Genomic DNA, 27,007 nt, shown 5'->3' with positions numbered 1-27,007 from the left:
TCCTGCGACATCACCATCCAATCCACCCATCTCTATCACCTAAAGGGTCAAGGAACACAATCACCTCCAAGATCCCTCCAGGTTTTGAAAATACTCTGCTGTCAGTCATGGCTCTACAAGTGGCACCCTGACCTCTGAACCACAAGGTTCTGGCTTCAATTCCCACTCCGGGGCTTAAGCATATATAATCAGGGCTGGCACTCCAGTGCCGTAATGAGGGAGTGCAGCACTGTTGGAGGTGCCGTCTTTCAGATGAGCTGTGAAACCGAGATCCCAAGGCAGTATTTCAAAGAAGAGCAGGAGGGTTATCCCTAATGTCCTGGTCAATATCTATCCATCAATTAAAATCACAAAAAAAATGTGATTATCTGAGCTTTACTTTTACATTATCCGTGACCCGTTTCCCCCCCCTCCCCCCCGCTCCTCCATCCTCCCCCCCCCTCCGCTCCTCCGTCCCCCTGCTCCTCACCCCCTTAAAATTGCATGGTGGGAATTCAATCTGGGATCTTGCCCATCCCACTCTGGATGCGATTTTACTGTGATATGGGCAGGGCCTCGGACAGGAAACCCATCCTTACCCCAATTAAGATCGTTAAGTAGCCACTTAATGTCTCTTTAAGGGCTTCTTCCGCCCAGCTGGTGCCAGATAGCTCAGGGTGTGAGCAGAAAGATCTACCATTCCCGATTGTGGGCGGGAAGGTGGGTGAGGTGGTGTGTGCCTCCATCGGAAGCCTCCTTCTGACTGGGGATGGCCTCCCCTCAAGGACCTGACACATCCTGGCTTATCTCTGATACCCCAATCGTTCTCCTCGTGACCTTCCTAGCTGTCCCCTACCCTTCCCCGGGATCCTTGTTAATGAACTCACCTCCATATCATGACGCTTCGGGCAGGAACTTACAGTTCCACCGAGGACACACCCCTCTGGCAGGTTCCTCGAAGTGGGGCCGGCAAGCCACACAAATGGCCATTGACTTTGGCGGGATTAGAAATCCCGCTGGTGGCCAATTGCTTGCTGCATCCACTGTGGGAAAACCTACCATGGGAGGGGCTGGAAAATCCTGGCTTTAGCTCCAGGCACGGCACAACAGTGTCTCTTCCAGCCACTGAAACGCTGTGCCTGGATGGGCTGGAAGGACTTCTTTTCAAGTGCGGACTCAATGTCCGGGCATCCACCGCACTCTGGGGTAATGAATTCCACAGCTTCACGACCCTTATGTAGAAAACATTCTCCTCATCTCTGTTTTAAATCTGCTACCCCTTATCCTCAAACTATGACCTCTTGTTCTAGATTGCTCCACCCGAGGAAGCATCCACTCTATGTCTACTTTGGCAACACCTTTTATCATCTTAATATACCTTTATTATATCTCCTCTCATTCTTCTGAACTCGGGAGAGTATAGGCATAAACTGCGCAATTTCTCTTCATAAGACAAAGCCCCCATCTCTGGAATCAATCTAGTGATCCTCCTCTGAAATGCCTCCAATGCAACTACATCCCTCCTCAAATAAGGAGACAAAAATTGTACCCAGGTGCAGTCTCACTAATGCCTTGTAGGGGCAGCACGGTGGCGCAGTGGGTTAGCCCTGTTGCCTCACGGCGCCGAGGTCCCAGGTTCGATCCCGGCTCTGGGTCACTGTCCGTGTGGAGTTTGCACATTCTCCCCATGTTTGCGTGGGTTTCGCCCCCACAACCCAAAGATGTGCAAGGTAGGTGGATTGGCCACACTAAATTGCCCCTTAATTGGAAAAAATGAATTGGGTACTCTAAATTTATTTTAAAAAATTAAAAATTAATGCCTTGTACAGTTGCAGCAACACTTCCTTACTTTTATGCTCTATTCCTTTAGCTGTAAAGGCCAAAATTCAATTTGCCTTCCTTATTACCTGCTGTACCTGCATGCTAGTTTTCTGTGATTCATCCACGTGGACACCCAGATCCCTCTGCACCGAAGCACTCTGACGTTTCTGACAGCCTGTGATGCTGACACAACAGAAGCAGAAGTGTTGTTCTTTCATAGTCACTAGGTGGAAGTCCCCATTATCTCAGAGCACCACGGAAGCACGTTCACCACACAGTTACAGGAAAAGACCCACCACCATCTTCTCAAGAGTACATGGGGTGGACAATACATGCCAACAACATTCATATCCTGAGGATGAATCAATTTTTTAAAAATCCACGTTTAATTAAAATTGGAAACACTTTTCTTCCAGGTTCTTCTTCAACAAAGTCCAGTGCTGCAGGTGAATTGAGTGACCCTGAAGATGAACTCCCTGACTCCCTGAAGACCAACAGACTCTCCAAAATCCACTCAAACACCATTCCGAGCATGGACAGTGCCATGGAATCGTGGGATAGCTCGGGGCTAGAAGGGGCTTTTGGAAGCCAAGGTGAGCCAGTTAGATTATTTCGTGGGACTGGAATATGCCTTTTTCAACATTCAGTTCATGTTCATGAGCAGGGTGTTAGTAAACCATTTTGGTGCGTAGTGTGCCATGGAGAGGCCGGGCTTGCATTTATACCCACAGCTCCTTATGTCAGTCCCCAGTCTCAAGCACACACAGTGAAGGCAATGCCAATATATTCCCCCCCTGGAGTTGGAAGCTGAGAGAGAGAAAGAGAGAGAGATGTACTATGTTTGACCGAGTCAACTTCTACCAGGGGCCATGTTTAGGGACGTGCTCACTCTATCAGCCGGGGGAACTGAAGGAAACAACAAAAATTGGGCTGGACTTGGATGATAGCTAACTTCTGGATAGGGGCAATGTTTGACCTGTGCGATGATGGCTGCTGCGCAAAGAGTACACTTTGGATTGGTTGGTGATTTAACGCTTAGCAGGGGCACATTTTGACCTGGGTGATGGGAGCAGTTTAGCGTTGGTGGTAACTGGCAGCAGGGTTGGGGGTGAGGGAGTGGGAGTGGGTGTCACACTTTGACTTTTGGTTGTGATTGTTTGCTGAGCAAAGGGCGCACCTTGACCTAGATGGCTATTGGCAGGGAGGCATGGGGCACAGTTTGATACGGTAGCACAGTGGTTAGCACTGTTGATTCACAGCGTCGGGGTCCCAGGTTCGATTTCCGGCTTGGGTCACTGCCTGTATGGAGTCTGCACGGTCTCCCTGTGTCTGCGTGGGTTTCCTCCGGGTGCTCTGATTCCCTCCAACTAGCCCCAAAAGACATTCTGAATTCTCCCTCCGTGTACCCGAACAAGCGCCGGATTGTGACGACTAGGAGCTTTTCACTGTAACTTTATTGCAGTGTTAATGTAAGCCTACTTGTGACAATAAAGATTATTATGATTATTAACACTATTTAACTGGTTCAGCACTGAATGGCGCCCATTGGCATTGTCCAAGAGTAACTGCCAGGACCATTGCCAGTGAAATTTCTGTCTCTTTGTTGGACATGCAACAGAGTACAGTTGCATCAGATTGAAAGTATTTGCTGCCATCCTGTGGTTGGGTCTGTTGTTATGCAAAATACAAATTGACAACCAAAAACCCTTCTGTGCGGCATCTTGGGACATTTCACTGAGTTATAAATGCTATATAAATACAAATGTTTCTTTCTGATTTGGCATGATTAGAGGCTCTGTCCCTTTGTGTAATGTCTACATTATTATAATACTGGCTTCTCTCTTTTTATTAACCCTTTCAGGTCCCTACCGTCACCAGGCAACAGGGATTGCGTTGCATCCTCACGAGTGGCAGGACACGAGTCAAAGGAGTAGCCCGCCGGCACGTGTCAATCGGCGGAAGAGTTACCCCTGTACAGACGGTGGTTTCACTGAGGATGAGTGGGACAAGACAGCTGGGTAAGAGATTGAGTTCCTTATCCTCTGCGTTTAGCACTGTCTTTCCTCCACTGCCAAACTCCACCAAGTGTTTTGGACTTCAGTGGGCTGTGGGTGATATATATTCCAAATGTTGTTGCCCTCTCCCCCTTCCGTCCTTCCTCTGAGGGAAATGGTAACCATTGAATACCTCGCCCGCATGCCCATTCTTCGCACATCAGTCTAGACCACCCCCCACACCCACTCCGCTTCTCCCCAGAAAGCTAAAGCACTTCGCTCCCATGGACAGACATTTGAGCGCCAAGGTCAACCTCTCTCGTACCTCACCCCAAGATTGCTCACAATTGGCAGCCTATTCGACCATGTTGAGCATTGCAGTTGGACCTAACTGTGTGCTGACCTGAGATACCCACACACACACATTCAGCCGGGCTGCATTGGCCGGAGTAGGAATGGATTGATGACTGATTTTTAATCGCCCTTCTCCAAACCAAAAATGCCACGGCATTTAGTACAACCTTGTACACCAGCCCATAATTCAAGACTGAAGGCCAGGGCCTGTTTGGAAAAGGTTTTCCAGTTTTTGTTTAACAAACCATTTTAATGAGGTATTTTTGGCATAACAAACAACCACAGTACAAAGAACAGTAATCAAAAAGCAATCGCCGACATCCGTCCCTCCAAGGCCTGCCTATTTAGGCAGCACGGTAGCATAGTGGTTAGCACAATTGCTTCACAGCTTCAGGGTCCAAGGTTCGATTCCCGGCTTGGGTCACTATCTGTGCGGAGTCTGCACATTCTCCCCGCGTGTGCGTGGGTTTCCTCCGGGTGCTCCGGTTTCCTCCCACAGTCCAAAGATGTGCGGGTTAGGTGGATTGGCCATGATAAATCTACTCATCCGGGCCGCTGTCATGTGCGCCCGGTGCACCACCTTAAACTGGATCAAGCTGAGCCGTGCGCATGTAGTGGGCGCATTGACCCTGCTCAGCGCCTCCGCCCATAGGCCGTCTTCCATCTCACTCCCCAGTTGCTCCTCCCACTTACGCTTCAGCTCTTCTATATGCGTCTCCACCGCCCCCATTAATTCCTTGTAGATGTCCGAGACGCTCCCCTCCCCCACCCATACCCTAGACACTACCCTATCTTGAATCCCTCTTAGTGGCAGGAGTGGGAAGGATGATACCTGCCTGCACAGGAAGTCCCGCACCTGAAGATATCTGAAGTCATTCCCTGCTGCCAACCCGAACTTCTCCTCCAGCGCCCTCAAGCTGGGAATCTCCCTTCCAGAAACAGGTCCCCCATCTTCTCAATTCCCGCCCTTTGCCATACCCGAAATCCCCCATCTAGGCTCCCAGGAACGAACCGATGGTTGTCACATATTGGGGACCAAACCTATACACCCACTGCACCAACGTACCTCCTCCACTGACCCCAGATCCTCAGGGCCGCCACCACCACGGGACTGGTGGAATATCTCGCCGGCAGGAACAGCAAAGGTGCCGTTATCAGCACCCCCAAGCTGGTGCCCCTGCGTGAGGCTGCCTTCATCCACTCCCAAGCCGCCCCCGTCCCCACTACCCACTTCCTTATCATCGCAATATTGGCCGCCCAGTAATAATTACTAAAATTTGGCAGGGACAGCCCCCCCTCCCCCCGATTCCGCTCGAGCATCACGTTTTTCACAGGTGGAGCTTATCCGCCCAAACAAAGCCCAAAATAATTTTGTTGATCCTCTTAAAAAATGGCCGTGGGATGAAAATCGGGAGGCATTGGAACACAAATAAAAATCTTGGCAATATCGTCATCTTAACCGACTGCACCCTCCCCGCCAGTGACAGCGGGAGCGCATCCCATCTCCGAAACGCGCCCCTCATCTGCTCAACCAGCCGGGACAAGTTCAACTTGTGTAACTGGCCCCAGTCGCGCGCCACTTGTATCCCCAGATATCTAAAATTGTCTCCCACTAACCTGATCGGTAACTCCCCCAGCTGGCCTTCCTGACCTCTTGCCTGGACTACAAACATCTCACTCTTCATCATATTCAATTTGTATCCTGAAAACCGGCCAAATTCCCCCAGAATCACCATAATCTCCCTCATCTCTGCCCCTGGTTCTGCTACATGTAGGAGTAAATCATCCGCATACAGCGATACCTTATGCTCCACCAACCCCCCCCCCCCCCCCCCCCCCCCCCCCCCCCCCCCCCCACTAACCAGCCCTTCCCAGCCCCTAGAAACTCTCCGAGCAATTGCCAGCGGCTCTATGGCTAACGCAAACAGCAGTGGGGAAAGGAGACATCCCTGTCTTGTCCCCCGGTGCAGCCTAAAATAGTCCGAGGTCGTCTTATTCGTCTTTACACTGGCTTCTGGGGCCTGGTACACCAGCCTGACCCAGTCGATAAAGCGCCTACCAACCCAAACCATCCCAGCACCCCCATAGATATACCCAGTCAAACGCCTTCTCCGCGTCCATGGCCACAACCACCTCACCTTCCCTTCTCTCCGGGGGCATCATAATCACATTGAGAAGCCTTCTTATATTGGCTACCAATTGCCTACCCTTGCCAAATCCGGTTTGGTCCTCCATAATCACCTCCGGCACACAATCTTCAATCCTGGAGGCCAACACCTTGGCCAGCAACTTAGTGTCCACATTAAGCAATAAGAGCGGCCTATAGGACCCACATAGCTCCGGATTCTTGCCCTGCTTCAATATTAACGAGATGGTGGCCTGTGACATCGTCGGGGGCAGCACCCCTCTATCCCTCGCCTCGTTAAAAACCTTAACCAGCAACAGCCCTAATATCCCTGGAAATTTCTTGTAAAATTCCACCGGGAACCCGTCTGGCCCCGGAGCTTTACCCGACTGCATCGCCTTCAAGCCCTCAGATATTTCTTCGGCCCTAATCGGAGCCCCCAACTCGCCCACCAGCTCCCTACCCACCCTTGGGAAAGTCAACCCGTCCAGAAAGCGTGGGGGGTTCCGAGCGATAGTGTCCGCTATAAAAGTCCCTGTTTAGTCCAGCCGAGTCCCGTACCAGGTTCCCATCTCCGTCGACCACCTTATCAATTCCCCTGGCTGCCTCCCTCTTCCTCAGCTGCTGTGCCAGCATTCTGCTGGCCTTCTCTCCATCTTTATACAGCGTCCCCCTCGCCTTTCTAAGCTGCTCCACTGCCTTGCCCATGGACAGTACCCCAAACTCAGCCTGCAGCCTCCAGCGCTCCCTTAAAAGTTCCGCCCCTGGGGTCACCGCATACCACCTGTCTATCCGTAGGATCTCCTTGATCAGTCGGTCCGTCTCTGCCCTGTCCGTCCTGTCCCTATGAGCTCGGATTGAAATCAACTCCCCTCTCACCACTGTCTTCAGCGCCTCCCAGACCACCGCTGCTGAGACTTCCCTTGTGTCGTTGATCTGCAGGTAGATCTGCATGCACTCCCCTACTCTCTCGCACACCGCCTCGTCCGCCAACAAGCCCACGTCCAATCGCCATTGCGGGCGTTGGAAGCGCTCCTCACTGGCCTGCAGTTCCACCCAGTGTGGGGCATGGTCCGAGATAGTGATGGCCGAGTACCCCGAGTCCACCACCCCCGCCAGCAGATCCCTCCTCAAAATGAAAAAATGGATCCGGGAATATACTCCCCAGTCATCGGCTGCCTAAACCTCCAAGGGTCAATCCCCCCCACCTGCTCCATGAACCCGATCAGCTCCTTTGCCATCACTGGCACCCTCCCCGTTTTCGAGCACGACCGGTCCAGGCTGGGGTCGATAACCAAATTAAAGTCCCCTCCCATCACCAGCTTGTGCGAGTCCAGATCCGGTATCTTCCCCAGCATCCTCTTGATGAATTCAACATCGTCCCAGTTCGGCACACAGACATTAACCAATACCACCTTCCTCCCCTCCAGCTTACCGCTCACCTTAACATAACGGCCCCCCCCATCCGAAACTATACTGCCCGCCTGGAATTGCACCCGCTTATTAATTAAAATCGCCACCCCTCTCGTCTTGGTATCCAGCCCGAATGGAAGACCTGACTGACCCAGCCTTCCTCATCCTAACTTGATCCGCCACTCTCAGGTATGTCTCCTGCAACATCACCACGTCCTCTTGACCGGCCCATTCAGCCCTCTAACGTTCCAGGTTATCAGCCTGGTTGGGGGCAACCCCCCCCCCCCCCTGGGGGCAACCCCCCCCCACGACCAGCCATTCCCCTTTCTGGGCCCACCCCCCGCCCATGCGCCGCCATCTGCCCTCACCCCCGACCTCCTCTCCGTCCCCTCACCCAGGTCCCTCCCTCGTCAGCAGAGTAACTCCCCCCTCCCCCCTCTAGCAATATCACCCTATAACCCAACCCCTGCCCCGTATTGAACCAATACACCCCCCCCCCACTGTGCTTCCATGGACTAGCTCACCCAGCTAGCCTGTTGATCCTCTTCTCCGGCGCCACAAAGTCTCCCACCTATTGTTCCCTCCTCCCCTCTTCCCCGCCCATCGAAACCGCTTCCCTCATCAAATCAAAACCGAACAATCTCCTAATTACCAGAAGAGACAGCCCAAGACAGACAGAGACACCCACAAGAAAACCCCTCAATAATATAATTTAAAGTAATACAAAATGTAAAAAAAAGCCCCCACCAACCATCCCATCAAAACACCGAAAAGCCCAACAAAAAACAAATATCTTTTTACTCCCCCCCTCTTCACCCAAACTTCAAAGACAAAAAGAAAGACAACAATCAAGCCATATATACATCGTACAAAAAAAAGAGAAAGATACCGCCACTTAAGTCCAAAAAGTTCTCAGTTCTGCGCCAGACCCTTCTTCTTGGCAAAGTCCACCACCTCTTCGGGCGACTCGAATGGTGCTGGTCCTCATGAGTGACCCAGAGGTGCGTTGGGTAGAGGAGCCCGAACTTCACTTTCTTCTTGAACAGGATCTCCTTCACTTGCCTGAAGCCTGCCCTCCTTCTGGCCACCTCCACACTCGGGTCCTGATAGATACGCGATATGCTGTTGTCCCACTTGCAGCTCCTGGTACGTTTGGCCCACTGGAGGACACATTCTTTATCCAAACATCTGTGGAACCGAACCAACATCGCCCTTGGGGCCCCCCCCCCCCCGGCCGTGGCTTCCTCGCTATCGCCCTGTACACCCTGTCCACCTCCAACGGTTGGGGAAAAGCCCCCTCCCCCAGAAGCTTCTGGAACATATTTACCACAAAAGCGCCAGCATCAGCCCCTCAACCCCTTCAGGGAGACCAACAATTCTTAAGTTCTGCCGGCGCGCTCTGTTCTCCAGCTCTTCCACCTTTTCTAACAGCCTTTTCTGCTGATTCTTCAGCATCCCCACCTCCAGCTCCACCACCGTTTGGTGCTCCTCCTGGTCCGCCAGCACTTTCTCCAACTTCTGGATCGTCCGATGCTGGGCATCCAGCCTACGTTCCACCCGATCGACCGACTCCTTTATTGGGTTGAGACAATCTTGTTTCTGTCTGGTGAAGCCCTCTTGGATGACCTGCATCAGCTCCTCCATCGATGGCTGAGCCGTCGCAGCAGGGGTCCGAACCTCGGCCATGTTAGCTTCAGCAGCCACTTCTACCCAGCCCTTGCTTATCTTTCTATTTCTTCCTTTACGATCTCTTGGGGTTCTCCGTTCCATGCACCACTGTGTGGATCCAGTGCTTAAATGCCCACACTTTCAAAATCAGAGCTCAAAGCCATGAAAACATCGTGGATAAAGGTCCAAAAGCCCAGCCAGAGCGGGAGCCGCCAAGTATGTGACTTACTCCCTCATAGCCGCCACCGGAAGTCCCCAAAGGATTTTCCAGTTGACTAATTCTATAGACTAAGGATTGCGGGAGGGAGAGAACAAAAGTGAACTTTTGCCCTCGGACTTTTTAAAGTCAGAAGTAAGATTTCTTCTCTATGACTTAACTAAATCCAACGTGAGATCTTCACTGCTCCAATTATTGGAAGACAATTTCCTTATGTCTTGTACACAGTGAGCAATTCCCTCTGATGGCATTTCCCCTTTCTCTTTTACCTTCATTACACAACTGAAGACTTGGCTGCAAGAGACAGAGATATGTTGATATTTTAATCTGGTGGGTGTTGCTATATGTGGGAGAGCTGAGCGAATGCCAAGGATGGCAGCACAAGCCCAACAGAAACCTCGACCAGGTCAAAATAATTTCAAATGAGCATTCTCGCAGTTGGGTTCGGTGAGGGATTGTGTGAATGAAATGCTGCTTTAAGCAGAGACTGAGGACCAATCAATGGAAATGGCCGGAGGTAGTTGCCAACAGTGACACTATGAGCAAACTAAGGACCCCCTCCCCAATATCACCACCACCACGCACACTCAACCCAGTGAGTGGTTTTCTTCCACCTCAGTCACACACCGCTGGAAAAATGACCTCTCTCCATCCTAAATCCAATCTCAATTTTCTTCTTCATTCAGCATCTCACTGCCCAAAGACCATCATACTCCGCCTGTGTCCTGTGAAGCCTCTCTCCTTGCCTCATTATACCATTCTGCTTGTTATGGACAGGGATGACAGAGAAATGAAACCAGTGTTCCCCTACTGTCTGTAATGTGTGTATTTGTGTTTTAAAAGGAGGATCTGGGTGTTGCCTAAACCCTGAGCGCTGACAATTTGAATAACCAGCAGCATGCTTTTTGTGGGTTCAAATAAACAGGAATTTCTATTCACATGCACACCACCCACTCAAGGAAAATACGGTTAAAGAGGATAGTGTACTTTTACAAGTTACAAACAAAGGAACAGTTCAGAAGTCAAGTGATTGGCTCATCTGAGTCTAGGCCTGATAAAGAAGGAGTTCTTTTCTGCTCTTGAGGTAAAGCTAGGTGAACACATTAACCAAAGTCATATAACAAAGTTGTTGCAGAATTCCCTTGAAGAGATGGAGTTCTAGCAGTTCATGAAGTTAGTTGCTTGTACTCTTATGACGAAGATATCAGTTTTCTGTACTGGTGGACTTGTGGAGGATCAGGCTTTGAGACCCTACGATGTTGCTGTCTCCAGTCTTAAGACATAGATGTTGTTGCTTTTGTTTCTTGCTATGCTCTGTGCAGACTGACTGGATTCCTCCTCATTTTTGGAGTAATAAGATTTGTTATCTTGAGTCAGTTTCATTCATGCAACCACATATCAATATTTCTATTGACTATCCAGAACGATGTGAAGTTAGAAGACATTCCTACACAATGGGGAATGGATGGTGGCAATTGACACCTACTTGTGATGAACTGGTTTCTGTACAGCTCTCTTTAAATCAAAGGGATTGGGTCTGGGAGTCCATGGATTATGAGTTTTTGGTAAGTCCCAAACAATAGGAGGAATGCATTCCACCAACGGCTTCATCTTGAAATGTCCATTCAGGGGAGGCCCTCCACCTCTGCTCATTCAATTTTTAAAAAATTCATTTATGGGATGTGGGCATCACTGGTTAGGTCAGCATTTATTGCCCATCCCTAGTTGCCATTCAGAGGGTGCTGGTGAGTTGCCTTCCTCAGTCGCTGCAGTCCTTCATGTGTAGGTACATCCACTGTGCTGTTAGGGAGGGAGTGGCAGGATTTTGTCCCAGCGACAGCAAAGGAACGGCGATATATTTCCAAGTCAGGCTGATGAGTGACTTGGAGGGGAACCTCCAGGTGGTGGGGTTCCCAGGTATCTGCTGCTCTTGTCCTTCTAGGTGGTATTGGTCGTGGGTTTGGAAGGTGCTGTCGAAGGAACCTTGGTGAGTTACTGCAGTGCATCTTGTCGATGGTACACACAGCTGCCACAGTTCGTCGGTGGTGGAGGGTTTAAATGTTTGTGGAAGGAGGAGCAATCAAGTGGGCTGCTTTGTCCTGGATGGTGTCGAGCTTCATGAGTGTTGTTGGAGCTGCATTCATCCAGGCAAGTGGAGAGGATTCCATTACACTCCTGACTTGTGCCTTGTAGATGGTTGACAGGCTTTGGGGGGTCAGGAAGTGAGTCACTCGCTGTAGGATTCTTAGCCTTTGACCTGCCCTGGTAGCCACAGTACTAATGAAACTTTCTGGAGATTTGGGATACTTCAAAGTCTGTGCAGAAATTGTAAAAGTCACCTGTCCCTCAAAAGCCACCTTAGCAGCTGTTTAATGTCCATCTTTAAAAGAAAAGGCAGCTCAAAAAATTCTCTACTGACTATAGTACATGGTTAAAGTTATGAATATGACATTTCCATTCTACACTGAAGAGTTTGTGTGTTCTCTGATCCTTACATTTCAGCTGTGAATTGGGACAAGCTTAAAATCTTCCCAGCAGCTTACATTAGATAATATCCTGTACTCGTTCTGATTATGTCCCCACACTTACCACTCTTCTGATTCTCATGTCAATAGTGATCGGAGCTGGTTAATGCAGTCTGCTTACAGTGCTGACCAAAACAGTCCTAGTATATGGTGCTCTGGTATACAATGCTGAAGGCACTGGATACAGGAAAGGCTATGGGCCCTGCAAACATCCTGGCAGGAGGACTGAAGACTTGTGTTCCAGAACTGGTCACACCCCTAGTCAATACAGCTACAACACTGGCACCTACTTGATAATGTGTAAAATTGGCCAGGCATGGCCTCTCCTCAAAAAACAGGACAAAGCCAATCTAGCCAATTATCACCCCATCAGCCTGCTTCTCTATCATTAGCAAAGTGTTGGAAGGTGTCATCCACAGCACAATTAAGCGGCACTTACTCAGCAGAGCCTGCTCAGTGGCGCTCAGTTTGGGTTCCACTAGGGCCGCTCAACTCCTGACCTCACAGCATTGTTCCGAACATGGACAAGAGAGCTGAACTCAAGAGGCGAGAATGACTGCCCTTAACATCAAGGCAACATTTGACCGAGTGTGGCATCCAGCAGCCCTAGCAAAATTGAAATCAGTGGGAATCAGGGGCAAAATTCCACAGGTTGTCATCATACCTTTCACAAAGGAAGACGGTTGACGTTGTTGAAGAACAATTATCTCTCTCCCAGGATACCACAGCAGGAGTTCCTCAGGAGTACCCTCAGCCCAAAAATCTTCAGCTGCTACATTTATGACCTTCCTCCATCATAAGGTCAAAAGTGGGATGTTTGCTGATGAGCGTTCAATGTTCAATTCCAGTTGTGACTCCTCAGGTAGTGAAGCTGTCTATACCTACATGGGGCAAGCTCTGGACAACATTCAGGACTTGGGTTGATAAGTAACATTCATGCCATACAAGAGCCAGGCAGTGACTATCTCCAACAAGAGAGTTTTAACTACATAGCCCTGTCGTTAAAAAGCATTTCCATTGCGGAATCACCCACATTCTGAGGGTCAGCATTGCCAAAAACGTAATTGAAGCGACCACATAAATACTGTGGCTGCTAGAACGGGTCACAGGTTGGGAATTCTGTGGCGAGTAACTCACCTGCTGACTCTCCAGAGCCTATCTACCAACTACAAGGCACAAGTCAGGATTGTGATCGAATATTCTCCACTTGCCTGGATGAGTGCAGCTCCAACAACACCCAAGAAGCTGGACACCATCTATGATAATGGAGCCCGCCTGAGCGACACCTCATCCAACACCTGAAACATTCACTCCCTCCACTCGTGACGCACACTGACAGCAGAGTGTACCATGTACAAGTTGTATCGCAGCAATTCACCAAACCTCCTGAGGCAACACCTTCCAAATCTGTGCCATCGAGAAAGGCAAGGGCAGCAGGTAGATGGGAGCACCACCACCCTCAAGTTCCCCTTCAAGCCACACACTGTCCTGCCTTGAACTATATTGCCGGGTCAAAATCCTAGAACTCATTGTGGGTCTATCTACACCACATAGACTGCAGCGGTTCAAGGTGGGGGCTCACCACCACCTTCTCAAGCGCAATTAAGAATCGGCAACAAATGATGACTTCCCCAACGATGCTCTCATCCTGTTGGAACCCGGACATGCCTTACGGGGTTGAAACAATTAACCTCCCCTGAGTCTCGTCGAATATGACTTCCTCTGCTAAAGATACAGAGAACCCTAAATCATCCATAGTTAAGTTCTGTATAAGTTCTGTATAAAGTCAGCCAGATATAGTGCCGACGGCTCAGACCTGGTTGGGATGTAGTGTGTATTGTAAATGCACACTTGGTCCGGACTTGTTTGTGGTCTACAAAACTGGCAACGAGGGTTAAAACTGGATTGCTGCCAACGCTGCTACGCTGTCGGGGGAACCACCTCCCTTACTCTGCTACACCAAGATTGGACTTTTCTTTGAATATGACTCTGTTTGGAAGATTAGACGTGTTCAATGCAAGCTTAGAGGATTGGACACAGTACGCAGAACGCATGCGTTACTTTTTCTGGATGAATAATATCACAGAGAATGAGTGTCAGATGGTAATTTTGCTAACTGCCTGTGACGCGAATACCTGTGGTGTGATACAAAGCCTCACATATCCTGCAGCTCCGGACGCTAATACTTTCAAACAGCTAGTGACACTGGTGGGACGGCACTACACCATCAGCACTTCCATAATTGTGCAGAGATACTGTTGCAATATGACACAAAGGACCCATGGGCTGGGATTCTCCGACCCCGTGCTGGAGAACAGGCCACACAGATGTCACTTGCTCGAGAAAGTGCTGAGCGATGGGTGCAGGAGATTCTGGGGAGGGATGTAAATGCCTTGAGACGCGCCTCCTCCCGGTGAGCGGCCCACCCTCAAGACCGATACCCCACCCTGGACTCAATGCCGTAGAGGCCTGGCCCGTTGGTCAAAGACCAAGTCATCTCGAGGGCATACCTCTCCAGAGTCCATAGTGGGATGAACCAGAGGAGGAGGACTGCGTGAAACTGAATTGTGTGCCGGCACTCCAGTGGCCCCCATTAAGGTATCCGTGCAGGTTAATGGGCATCTGTTAGATATGGAGTTGGACATGGAAGCTGCAGTTTCCGTGGTAGGAAAGCAGACCTTTTATCGGATGAAGCCGGGGGTGCAGCAGTAGGATCTGAGGGACACTGATGCTAAATTGGCGACTTATACCGGCGAATCATAGAATTTACAGTGCAGAAGGAGGCCATTCGTCTCATCAAGTCTGCACCGGCTCTTGGAAAGAGCACCCTACCCAAGCCCACACCCCCACCCTATCCCCATAACCCAGTAACCCTACCCAACACTAAGGGCAATTTTGGACACTATGGGCAATTTAGCATGACCAATCCACCTAACCTGCACAGACTGTGGGAGGAAACCGGAGCACCCGGAGGAAACCCACGCACACACGGGGAGAATGTGCAGACTCCACACAGACAGTGACCCAAGCCAGGAATCGAACCTGGGACCCTGGAGCTGTGAAGCAATTGTGCTACCCACAATGCTACGGTGAATCGTTGTCCATTGCGGGAACCAGCATGGTGGTTTATGGGCACCAGTCAGTGCGTCTCCTGCTCATTATTGTCAAGGGACAAGGTCCCAACTTGTTAGGCCGTGATTGGTTGAGCTGCCTGCACCTAGACTGGCAGTAGATTTTCCAGATGTGATCCTGGGGTCTGTACGAAGTACTGTGAAAATACCCTGAGGTTTTTCAGCCTGGACTGGGGAAAATGAAAGGGGCCATGGCCCTGATTCCAACTGACTCGGGAGCACAGCCGAGGTATTTCAGAGCTTGTGCGGTTCCTTATGCTTTGTTGGCGACTGAACTTAGCAGGCTTGAGGAACTTGGGAACATCAAGCCCATACGTTTTGCCGATTGGGCAAACCTGATAAGACAGTCCAAGTGGTGACGATAAGCTAACGGTTAGCAGGACTTTCCAGTTGGATTGTTACATCGTGCCGGCATTGAGGAACTATTTGCTAAATTTGCCGGTGGATGATTGTTCACTAAGCTCGACATGAGCCATGCATATTTACAGCTGGAGTTGGATCGTACGTCGTTATCAACACTCATGGAGGCCTGTCTGAGTACACCTGACTACCCTTTGGAGTGTCGTCAGCCTGTGCCATATTCCAGAGGATGATGGAAAACATCCTGCAGGAGGTGATGCGGGAGCTGTATACCTGGGTGACGTGTTGGTCACGGGGGCATCTGAGCAGAAGCATTTAGATCATTTGGATGAAGTGCTCCGTCGGTTCTTGGAGACGGGTGCTCGCCTGTGGAGTGCTAACTGTGTTTTTCACGCCAGAGAAGTTGTGTATCTGGGCTACCAAGTGGACCGCGAGGGTTTACACCCAAGTCGCGGAGAACGTACGTGTCATTCAGCAGGCTCCTACCCCTATGAGCGGCATGGAATTTCAATCTTTTCCGGGTTTGTTGAACTATTATGGAAGTTCATCCCCAGCCTTGCAACTATGTTGGCCCCCTACATCTCCTTTTGAAAAAAAAAACAGGAATGGGCATGAAACAGGAGTCGGAAGAAGCTTTCCTGCAAGTAAAGAAGCAGCTGACTTCTTCTGGCTTGCAAACACATTGTGATCCCGCCAAACCCCTCATTTTCACTTGTGATGTGTTACCATACGGCATTGATGCCGTTGTATCACACTGGATGGAAGATGACAGAGAAAGGCTGATCGATTTCACCTTCCGGACACTGTGGCCGAGCGCAATAATGCGCAAATTGAGAAAGAGGATCTGGCAGTTGTCTTCATCGTGACGAAATTCCATCAGTATGTGTATGGTCAACATTTCACGGTCATCACGGACCACAAGCCTCTGCTCCGTCTTCTAAGGAGGACAAGACGATTCCACCCATCTACGTTGAGCCCTTCTGCTGGCCACCTATGAGTCCTCATTTCAGCATCGTCCTGGCAGCCTTATCACAAATGCGGATGCATTGAGTCGACTGCCCTTTCCGACAAGGTAGTGGCCATGCTCAACTTTCTGTCAGCGTCCAGGCCCGGCCACCAAATGTAGCTACATGCTAACGTTTTCATTTTGGACATCCCAGGCTGTCCATTGCATGTCCCTCAAAATCAAAATCTTTTCTGGAATGACGACGAGCATACCCTACAGCAAAACTGCATTTATCCTTCAGTACACACAGCATCCGAGAGGTGTGAGTTACTGACAATGGAACGACCTTCACAAGTGAAGATTTCTTGGGATTCATGAGAGCTAACGGGCCAGACTCTTTGTACCAGGTGACGCAGTCTATGTTAGAAGCTTTGCAGACGGCGGCCAGTGGATCTCCAGGACGACCGCCTGCCAAGGTTGAATCATGCGAAGGCAGCTTGACCACATAAGTTTCAGACAACCAATTCTTCATAAAGTTCTTCTCAAGCCAAATCTGATGTCCAAAGGGGCCAGAGCATTACCCCAAGGGGATCCTGATGCCAACATGAGAGAGATCAACGATACAGACTCAGATTTGGAAACGCAGGCTCCGACAGTGAATCCATCACGGCGTTCTTGTCAGAAGCGGCGTTCGCCGTCCAGCTATACACCGGCCGATCCAACACTGTGAGCCACAGAAGTCTTCCTACTCCGCAGTCGTCGGAGGAATCTTTGGAATTTGGATATGAGGGATCTTATAACCCACACGAGACCTACGGGGTTGGAGCAACCAATCTCCCCGTGAGCCTCCCCGAATACAAGCTCCCCTGCGAATGGGGCGGGGAACTCTAAATCATCCACAATTAAGTTCTCTATAAAGTTGGGCAGGAATGGTACTGCCGATTCAGACCCGGCTGGAACCTGGTGTATATTGTAAATACTAGTGTGTGTTAATAAACCAAGTTTCTTAAATCTACTCGGTCCGGACTCGCTGTGGCCTGCAAAACATCCCAAGAATAAATTCATCTGAAACAAAAGACAGCCAGAAAAACAACACAGAAAGGAACCATAGCTATAGTTTGTTTGCTCTAGGCCATGGTGCTTAAAATGACGGTATTTGGGGGCCTCAATGGAAGAAAGGAACCTCATTCACACCCGTCTCCCTTAACGGACAGACCTCAGCTGCAATCATTACAACCTCCTGGCACCTGACTACCACTGTGCCAGCCTCAAGAAGCAGGTAGTACAGGAAGATGGTCGGGAGATCCATCACCATCCTAGCCCTACTCCACAGGAAATGCTGGTGTGATGGCTGGAGGCCTCGCTGCTCAGGTTTATTATCATTCTGTTCTGGCAGGCCCCGGATTGTGGACAGGATTGCAGAGGAGGACTCCATCTCATACGAGGCCACAGCCTACTGAACCAGCCTGAAGGAAGGGAGCATTCATTGCATTGCTGCATGCTGTAGAAGCTTTTCATCTTGCATTCATCAGGACAGAATCACAAGAATACCAAATTACAAAGGGATCAGCAATTTATACTGCATGAGAACAGCGCACTGATTGATTGGTAGAGGTGTTGCCATGGAGATTGCAGCAGGGAATAGTTACCCCCCTCCTCCCCTCCATGCGGTCTACACATCTGGCATCACACAGGCACTGAAATTCATATACTGCATTACTCACTGGTGTGATAGGCAGAACATCCACTTGGCTTGACAGCAGCTTCCTGTTAGTGGCAATTACCTCTCATGTCGCTACTGCATAGTAACATCGTGAAACAGATTGCTTCATTTGTTGCTCAAAATTTTAAATATCTTACCCTTCCTGGGTAGTCTGAAGTAGACTGGGCACTTCTCAGAACCATAAACTGTAAGCAATGATCTGATCGTGTAGTCATTATCCACAGGCTAGCTTTGATGAACCCTGTTTCAGCATAAAGCTGCACAGTGAAAAGATGTCTCGGCCCCTATTTATGAAGTTGTTGATGAGGCCAATCTTATAGCGCATGGAACTGTAGAAATACCAACGTGTATACTGACCAGTGAAGGTGAGCTTGCAGTGGATGGTAGGAGAGAATCCTCTGGTAGATTTTGTAACTCGCGCTTCGAGGAAGCGGAGTTAATTAAACTGTTAGATTTCCAAAGTGAATGTGAGAACAGGATGGGCTCATTAAGGTCTGCAAGGAAATTCTTACATGCAGCTGCAGATTCAAATATAGAAAACGTCGTTAAAGCTGAACTTAACTGAACGAGTTGCAAAGTTCGTAAGTCCAATGAGTACAGATTCAGACATCGGCAGTGCTTCTAGACCCCCATGATATAATGACGTGGTAAAAATGTCTATGGCTTCCTTGAGTGGCACATCAGTGAATAGGCTAGCAATGGTGAACAAGCACATGGACTCAACCTTGTTACTGATATGCAAATTGTGTGTAGTCTTCGCAAAGGTGAAGGAATCCTTCATTCTGTATGTAGAAAACTTGCTCAGCACAGCCACTCGCTCAACCGTTTGGCCAATTTATGTTGTGCAGAACCAATCATAGATCAGATAGGTGTACATGAATAGTATTCGCCACTCAGGATGCTGTTGTGAAGCCATAAAGACATTCTTTCTACCACACAGATGAGCAATGTTTTGTATGAATTTCAGTGCCGGTACGATGCTAGGGATGTAGACCATAGATGTAGGTCACTTTGACTATTTTTTTTTAATAAGCATTTATGGTTTAATAACAACAACAGAAGAAACAATGTACATACAAATATAAACATAGTGCAAAAGTTGTCTTCCTCCCTCACAGGTCCCACCTTTTCCAACCCCCTACTCTAAATTAAACTAAACCCCCCCCCCCCTTTTGCTGACGGTTCATTTTCCCCAAAGAAGTCGATGAACGGCTGCCACCTCCGGACGAACCCTAACATTGACCCTCTCAGGGCGAACTTGATTTTCTCCCGACAGAGAAAGCTAGCCAGGTCTCCAACTTCGGGGGCTTTGAGTCTCTCAAAGCTAATAATATCCGTCTCCGGGCTACCAGGGAGGCAAAGGCCAGAACGTCTGCCTCTTTCTCCTCCTGGATTCCCGGGTCTTCCATCGCTCCGAAAATCGCCACCTCTGGACTCTGTGCCACCCTTGTTTTTAACACCTTAGACATGACGTCTGCAAACCCCTGCCAGAATTCCCCCTAAGCTTCGGGCATGTCCAGAACATATGGACATGGTTCGCTGGTCCTCCCGGACACCTTGCGCACCTATCTTCTACCCCAAAGAACCTGCTCATCCGGGCCACTGTCATGTGGACCCATGAATGACCTTAAACTGTATCAGGCTGAGCCTGGCACATGTTGTGGACGCGTTGACTCTATTCAACGCATCCGCCCAGAGACCGTCCTCTATCTCTCTCCTACTAACTCCTCTTCCCAATTGTGTTTCAGCTCCCGAGTCACCGTTTCCTCTGACCCCATGTGTTCCTTGTAAATGTCCAAAACGCTCCCTTCTCCCACCCACATTCTGGAAACTACCCTGTCCTGTATCCCCCTTGGCGGTAGGAGCGGGAAGGTTGAGACCTGCCTGCATAGGAAGTCCCGCGCCTGCAGGTACCAAAGCTCATTCCCTCCTGTCAATTCAAATTTCTCCTCCAACTCCCTCAGGCTGGGAAAGCTCCCCTCAATAAACATATCTCCCATCCTCTCGATCCCTGCTCTCTGCCACCTCCAGAACCCTCCATCTAGCCTCCCCGGGGCAAACCGGTGATTATTGCAAATTGGAGACCAGACCGATGCTCTCTCTACTCCCACATGTTTCGTCCATTGCCCCCTGACTCTCAGGGCCGCGACCAGCACGGGGCTGGTGGAGTACCTTGCCAGAGGGAACAGCGGAGGCGCCGTTACCAACACCCCCAAACTAGTGCCCTTGCATGATGCAGCCTCTACTCGCTCCCAGACCGACCCTCCCCCACCACCCACTTCCTAATCATGGCTATATTCGCCGCCCAATAATAATTACTAAATTTCGGCAGCGCCAGCCCGGCTGCGCTCCAGCAACCCCTTTTTACTCGCGGGGTCTTACCCACCCATACAAAGCCAGAGATCACCTTATTGACCCGTTTAAAGAAGGACCGTGGAATAAAGATGGGGAGACACTGAAACGTAAACAGGAATCTTGGGAGGACCGTCATTTTCAATGTCTGTACCCTCCCAGCCAATGATAGCGGGAGCATGTACCACCTTTGGAAATCTTCCTTCATTTGGTCTACTAGTCAGACCAGATTTAATTTGTGCAGCCGTTCCCATTCCCACGTCACCTGGCTGCCTAGGTACCGAAAGCTTCCCCCTACCACTCTTAACGGCAACTCCCCAAACCGCCTCTCCTGCCCCCTTGCCTGGATCACGAACATCTCACTTTTCCCCATGTTCAATTTATAACCTGAAAACTGGCCAAATACCCCCAGAATCCTCATAATTTCTTCCATCCCTTCTAGTGGGTCCAAAATATATAGGAGCAGGTCGGCTGCGTACAGCGAGACTCTGTGTTCCAACCCCCCCCCACCCCCCCGGTTCCGCCCCTTCCAGCCCCTTGAGGCTCTCAATGCAATTGCCAGCAGTTCTATGGCCAGCGCAAACAGCAGTGGGGAGGGGGGGCATCCCTGCCTCGTCCCCTGGTGCAGCCTAAAATAGCCCGATTCAGCCTGTTCATCCGTACACTCACCGCGGGCGCCTGATACAGCAGCCTGACCCAGTCGATGAAGCCCCGCCCAAATCCAAACCACCCCAGTATCTCCCACAGATTCTCCCATTCCACCCGATCAAATGCCTTCTCTGCGTCTATTGCGACCACTACCTCCATGTCCCTACCCTCTGGGGGCATCATGATCCCATTCAGCAACCTTCTTACGTTGGCCACCAACTGCATACCCTGAACGAATCCCGTCTGGTCCTCCCCAATCACGCCCGGAACGCAGTCTTCAATCCTAGAGGACAAGGTTTTGGCCAACAGTTTGCCGTCTACATTTAGTAGGGAGATCAGTCTGTAGGACCCGCATAGCTCCGGGCCCTTATCCCACTTCAGGATCAATGAGATAGTGGCCTGTAACATCGGGAGAAGCCCCCCTCTCTGCCTTGCCTCATTAAATGTCCTCATCAGCAGCGACCCGTATCCCAGAGAACTTTTTATAAAACCCCACTGGGTACCCGTCTGGTCCCGGGGCTTTACCTGACTGCATGGCCTTCTGCCCATCTGCTATTTCTCCCCCAGCCCTTCTACCAACCCTTCGTCCACCTTCGGGAACCTCAGCCCCCCTAAGAATTGCCTCATTCCCTCCGGCCCAGCTGGGAGTCCCGACTCATACAGCCTGCTGTATTACTCCTTGAACACCTTATTAGCCCCTGCTGAATCTCCTACCAGGTTCCCATCCCTGTCCCTTACTTTCCCAATCTCCCTGGCTGCCTCCCTCTTTCTGAGCTGCTGCGCAAGCATTCTGTGGCCTTCTCTCCATATTCATAAATCACCCCCCTCGCCTTCCTCAGTTGCTCCACCGCCTTCCCTGTAGTTAACAAGCCAAACTCCGCCTTTAGCCTCCGTCGTTCCCTTAAAAGCCCAACCTCTGGAGTCTCCGCATAACTCCTGTCGACCTGTAGTATTTCCCTTATCAGTCGATCCGTCTCTGCTCTGTCTACCTTCTCCCTGTGGGCCCGTATCGAGATCAGCTCCCCTCTAACCATCGCCTTCAATGCCTCCCAGACCATTGCAGCTGAGACTTCCCCTGTGTCGTTAACTTCCAGATAGTTCAGGATACATTTCCTCAGCCACCCACACCACACCTCATCCGCTAAAAGTCCAACATCCAGCCTCCAGTGCGGGTGTTGGCCACCCTCCTTTTTATTTTTAAAAATTTTTATTTTTCTCTATATTTGCCCCCCCTCCTCTCCCCATTCCCTCCCCCTCGCCTCCCACATTCCCTCCCCCTCCCCTGCCCATTCCCTCCCCCTCCCCATCCCCTCCCCCATTCCCTGCCCCTCCCTCCCCCATTCCCTCCCCCTCCCATTCCCTCCCCCTCCCCTTCACTCCCCATTCCCTCCCCCTCCCCTCCACCTCCCGTCCCCCATTCCCTGCCCCTCCCCTCCCTCATTCCTGCCCCTATTCCCGCCCCCTCCTCTCCCCATTCCCTCCCCCTCCCCTCCCCCATTCACTCCCCCTCCCTCCCCCATTCCCTCCCCCTCCCCTCCCCATTCCCTCCCCCTCCCCTCCCCATTCCCTCCCCCCCTGACTTTAATGAGTGACAGCGGCACCGACCAATCGGATTCTCCGTATAGTTGGCCGTCGCTAATGGGCACGACCGCGGAGTGGCTGGGAGAGAAGCAGCCAATGGGAAAAGCGTGGTCTCGTCCCCTCTCCCGATCGCCCCCCCCGCCCCTGATTGACGGTCGCCTCCGCCAATGGTGGTGAGGAGCTTCCATGCAGCCGCAGAGAGCCGGGAGCAGCAGGCAATGGGCTGTTGGCCACCCTCCTTGTTCACCTGTAGGTGAACCCAGTGTGGGGCATGATCCGAGATCGTGATCGCTGAATGCTCAAGTGTCCACTACCCCGTCAGTAAAGCCCTGTTCAGGATAAAAAAGTCAACCCGGGAGTACACTTTATGCACGTGTGAGTAGAAGGAAAACTCCTTCACTCTCGGCTGCCCAAATCTCCATGGGTCCACCCCCCACATCTGGTCCATAAACCCCTTTAGCTCCTTTGCCATTGCTGGCACCCTGCCTGTCCTTGAGCTTGACCGGTCTAGCCCTGGGTCAATGACTGTGTTGAAGTCCCCCCCTCCCCCATGACCAACTTATGCGAATCCAGGTCCGGGATCTTCCCCAACATCCTCCTTATGAGCTCCACATCATCGCAATTTGGCGCGTACACATTCACGAGCACCACCGGCAGCCCTTCCAGCTTCCCACTAACCATAATGCACCGACCCCCTACGTCCGCAACTATTCTTCCCGCTTCGAATGACACTTGCTTGTTAATCAAGATCGCGACCCCTCTAGTCTTAGAGTCCAACCCCAAGTGGAAAACCTGTCTGACCTGTCCCTTCCCTAGTCTAGTCTGGTCAGTTACTCTAAGGTGCGTATCCTGTAACATTGTCATGTCTGCCTTCAGTCCCCTCAAATGCGCGAACACGCATGCCCTCTGAACCAGCCCATTTAGCCCTCTTACGTTCCATGTGATCAGCCTGGTTGGGGGGCTTCTCGCCCCCTTTTTGCCGATCAGCCATCACCTTTCTTGGGCCAGTCTCTAGCCCGTGCCCCACACATCTGCAGGCCCGCCCCCAGGCAGCCTATGTCCCCGACCACCTTTTTGTCCCACAGCAAAAGTCCCTCCCAGTCAGCAGAACATTTCCCCCCCTCCCCCTCCCAGTAACAGCACTATGCAAACCACCCCCTTCAACAGGCATAACATCTGCCCACCCCCCACTGCGCTTCCGTGAGCTAGCCCGCCCAGCTAACTTGGTGGTCTCGAACCATGGCGCCAGACATTTTCCCACTTATTGTCCCCCCCCGCCCCCCGGCTTGGACACACATATGTAAAAGGAAAACAATCCCAACCCAATTGTCCGAAAGAAACACAAAGAAAATCAAAAAGAAGATCCAAGATCTAACATTCACATCTCCATCCCCCATCAGTGCAAATGCAAACTTTAACTCGCACAGCTCTGCAGCAGGCCCCAAATCAATACAGAAGGCATTGCAGATAACGTCCAAAAACAAAAAACTTTTTTAATCTGAGCGCTGCAGCAAAGTTCAAAGACCTCAGTCTGCTGCCAGCCCTTTCCTTCTAGCGAAGTCCATCGCTTCCTCGCGCTCCTCATAAGTGACCAAAAGACGGGCCGGATACAGCAGTCCAAACTTCACCTTCTTCTTGAAAAGGCTCGACTTTATCTGGTTGAACCCTGTTCTTCTCCTGGCCACGTCCGCACTCAGATCCTGGTATATACGCAGGATGTTATTCTCCCATTTACAGCTGTGTCTGCCTGACTCCCCGTAAGATACACACCTTGTCCAGGTACCTGTGGAATCTCACCACCATTGCCCTCGGGGGTGGGGGGGGGGCTTCCTCGCATGCGGCTTCCTCGCTAGCGCTCTGTGAGCCCTGTCCACCTCCAAGGGTCCCCTCCCCCATTAGCTTCTCAAACATAGCCGCTATGCATGCCCCTGCGTCCGTTCCTTCGGATCCCTCCGGGAAACCAACGATTCTCAAGTTCTGCCAACAGGACCTATTCTCTAGGTCCTCCACCTTCTCCTGGAGCCTTTTCCGTTGGTCTCTCAGCATCCCCACCTCCAACTCCACTGCAGCTTGGTGCTCCTCCTGCTCAGTCAGTGCCTTCTCCCCTTTCTGAATCGCCCGATCCTGAGCATCCAGTCTAAGTTCCAGCCGCGCAATCGAATCCTTAATCGGGTCCAAGCATTCCTGTTTCTGCTTGGCGAAGCCCTGCTGAATGAACTGCATCAGCTGCTCCGTTGACCGCTGTGTCGACAAGCCAGGACTCCGGTCATCCGCCATGCTTTCTCCCGCTGCAGCCTCAGCCCAAGCCTTCTCTGTTCGCCTATTTTTTCCTTTGCAAGCACTTCTGGTCCGCCTCTCCATGCACTGATGCAGGATTCCTCTTCACAATTGCATCAACCATCAATTTTCCGAATCAAATCCGACAAAAAATCGGGGGAAAAGGTCCAAAGGTCCGACCCGAGCGGGAGCCATCAAATGTGCGACCTACTTCTTCATAGCCGCTACCGGAAGTCCCATCACTTTGACTATTGGCCACAGACAGGATATAGACCGTTCCCAACCAGCCCGTGCTTGTAAAACTAAGAACATTTTGTCAACGTTAGATGTGGTTCTGTGATTGAACAACACTTGCTAAACAAAACAGATTGTGCTAAGAATTACACTAACAACTAATTGTTAGGCTTGCAGCGTGGCCCACCTAAGCTGCTAGAAGCAACATATATTCATACACAGGGCCTTGTCCTTTGCAAATATGAAGAATATGTCCAGGAATTCCACCTTTTTCCACAAAAGAAAAGTTTGGGGGACAACAGTTCCCTGGTGCATTCCCCATGGCAACACCTCGACCAATCAGAACTGACTTGTCTGGTTTGAACTGAAACAAAAGCTTGAGGGATATCTGTTCCCTGGTGCATTTCCTATGGCAACGCCCCTGCCAATCCAAGTCTACTTGCCAACCAATCAACGCACTTTTCTCATGCTCTATGAATTGTTGTACCTTTTGAGATTTGGTATTCATAGAGTAATAGAGTTTTTACAGCACGGAGCGAGACTACAGCCCTTCATGTCGCACTGGCTATCATCGTCTTACATCTGCCCTGCTGAGTGCAAGACGAAAAACTTTGACAACGTGTCTTCTTTTTTGATCAAGTTCTGTCCGAACAAGTGTCTATTCAAGATGTTGGTACGGTCTCATCATTTGGGCAATTGGAGAGAACGACAAAATGTCCATTGGTTTCTGCAGATGGCTTTGATGTTTCCTCAGGTTCAACCTTACTCAGTGCCCAGGAATTATATGAAAAAACCAGCACGTTGTTACTCTGAGAAGCTTTCCTCGGAGTGTTTGTAGCATTGGCGGTGTTTTGGGGATGAAGGGGGAAACAGGAGTTAGAAACTTGCTTGTTCAAGGCAAGTGAACCATCCGCTCTCCAATCCGACATGACCTCCATTCCATTCTCCATCCACATTTCCCACCAAAAGTGCCTTCAGTTAATTTTGTTGGAGCCAAGAAATGTGCACTGCCCTCCCTCCCTCCCATTTAATCCAACATTGCATAACTTGGAAGTTTGTTTCTCACGTAGACCAGCTTGTAGTTTCCAAGGGGTAAATATTTGTTCTTAGTTTCTGGGTGGAGACAAAAACCGGGTGTGCTAAAGTGTTGTACACCACTGACAGGAGCCATCTGATCCTCCTCCATTCAATTTATTGGAAGGAAAGTTGGACATGCTTCATTACTGGTCCGATCCACTCCAGAAGATCCTTAATCTTTTATGACACAAAACTTTTTCTGGAAGTTTCCACAAGCAATGTGTTTGTATGGTTCAATGAGCCAAAGAAAACCAGTGGCTGTCTGATTTGATTGTAAGGTACAGCCTGAAGCATTGCTGCCTTATCTGACGTTATATTTCTTTGTTGCCGCAAAGAGAAAAGAAATGGAGGTGTCCACACTCTGGATTCTTGTAAAACACGATGAGAGGTTTATTAAGGGTATTGCTCAATACAATCAAAATGACATTCTGCCCAAAGCCCGCGCACTCTGCTGACATCACTACACATCACGTGACACAGGACCGTTCTCCCCGTGTCTGCGTCTGTTTCCTCCAGGTGCTCCGGTTTCCTCCCACTGTCCAAAGATGTGCAGGTTAGGTGGATTGGCCATGCTAAATTGCC

General features: G+C 50.4%; 1 protein-coding gene across 4 annotated transcripts in view; it reads left to right on the top strand.

Moving 5' to 3' along the window:
* Positions 1-27,007, top strand: part of grip2b (glutamate receptor interacting protein 2b) — a 324,567-nt gene that overhangs the window by 260,144 nt on the left and 37,416 nt on the right. For all 4 annotated transcript variants that reach the window (XM_072472104.1, XM_072472105.1, XM_072472103.1 and 1 more), the window contains 2 exons: positions 2,217-2,393; positions 3,662-3,818. In XM_072472104.1, coding sequence (XP_072328205.1) covers positions 2,217-2,393; positions 3,662-3,818 — 334 coding nt within the window. The remainder of the gene's footprint in view (positions 1-2,216; positions 2,394-3,661; positions 3,819-27,007) is intronic.

The sequence above is a fragment of the Scyliorhinus torazame genome, chromosome 13 (genome assembly GCF_047496885.1).
Source record: "Scyliorhinus torazame isolate Kashiwa2021f chromosome 13, sScyTor2.1, whole genome shotgun sequence".
Classification (NCBI taxonomy): Eukaryota; Metazoa; Chordata; class Chondrichthyes; order Carcharhiniformes; family Scyliorhinidae; genus Scyliorhinus; species Scyliorhinus torazame.
Note: the sequence above shows the minus strand (reverse complement) of the source record. Positions and strands in the feature narration are given on the sequence as shown.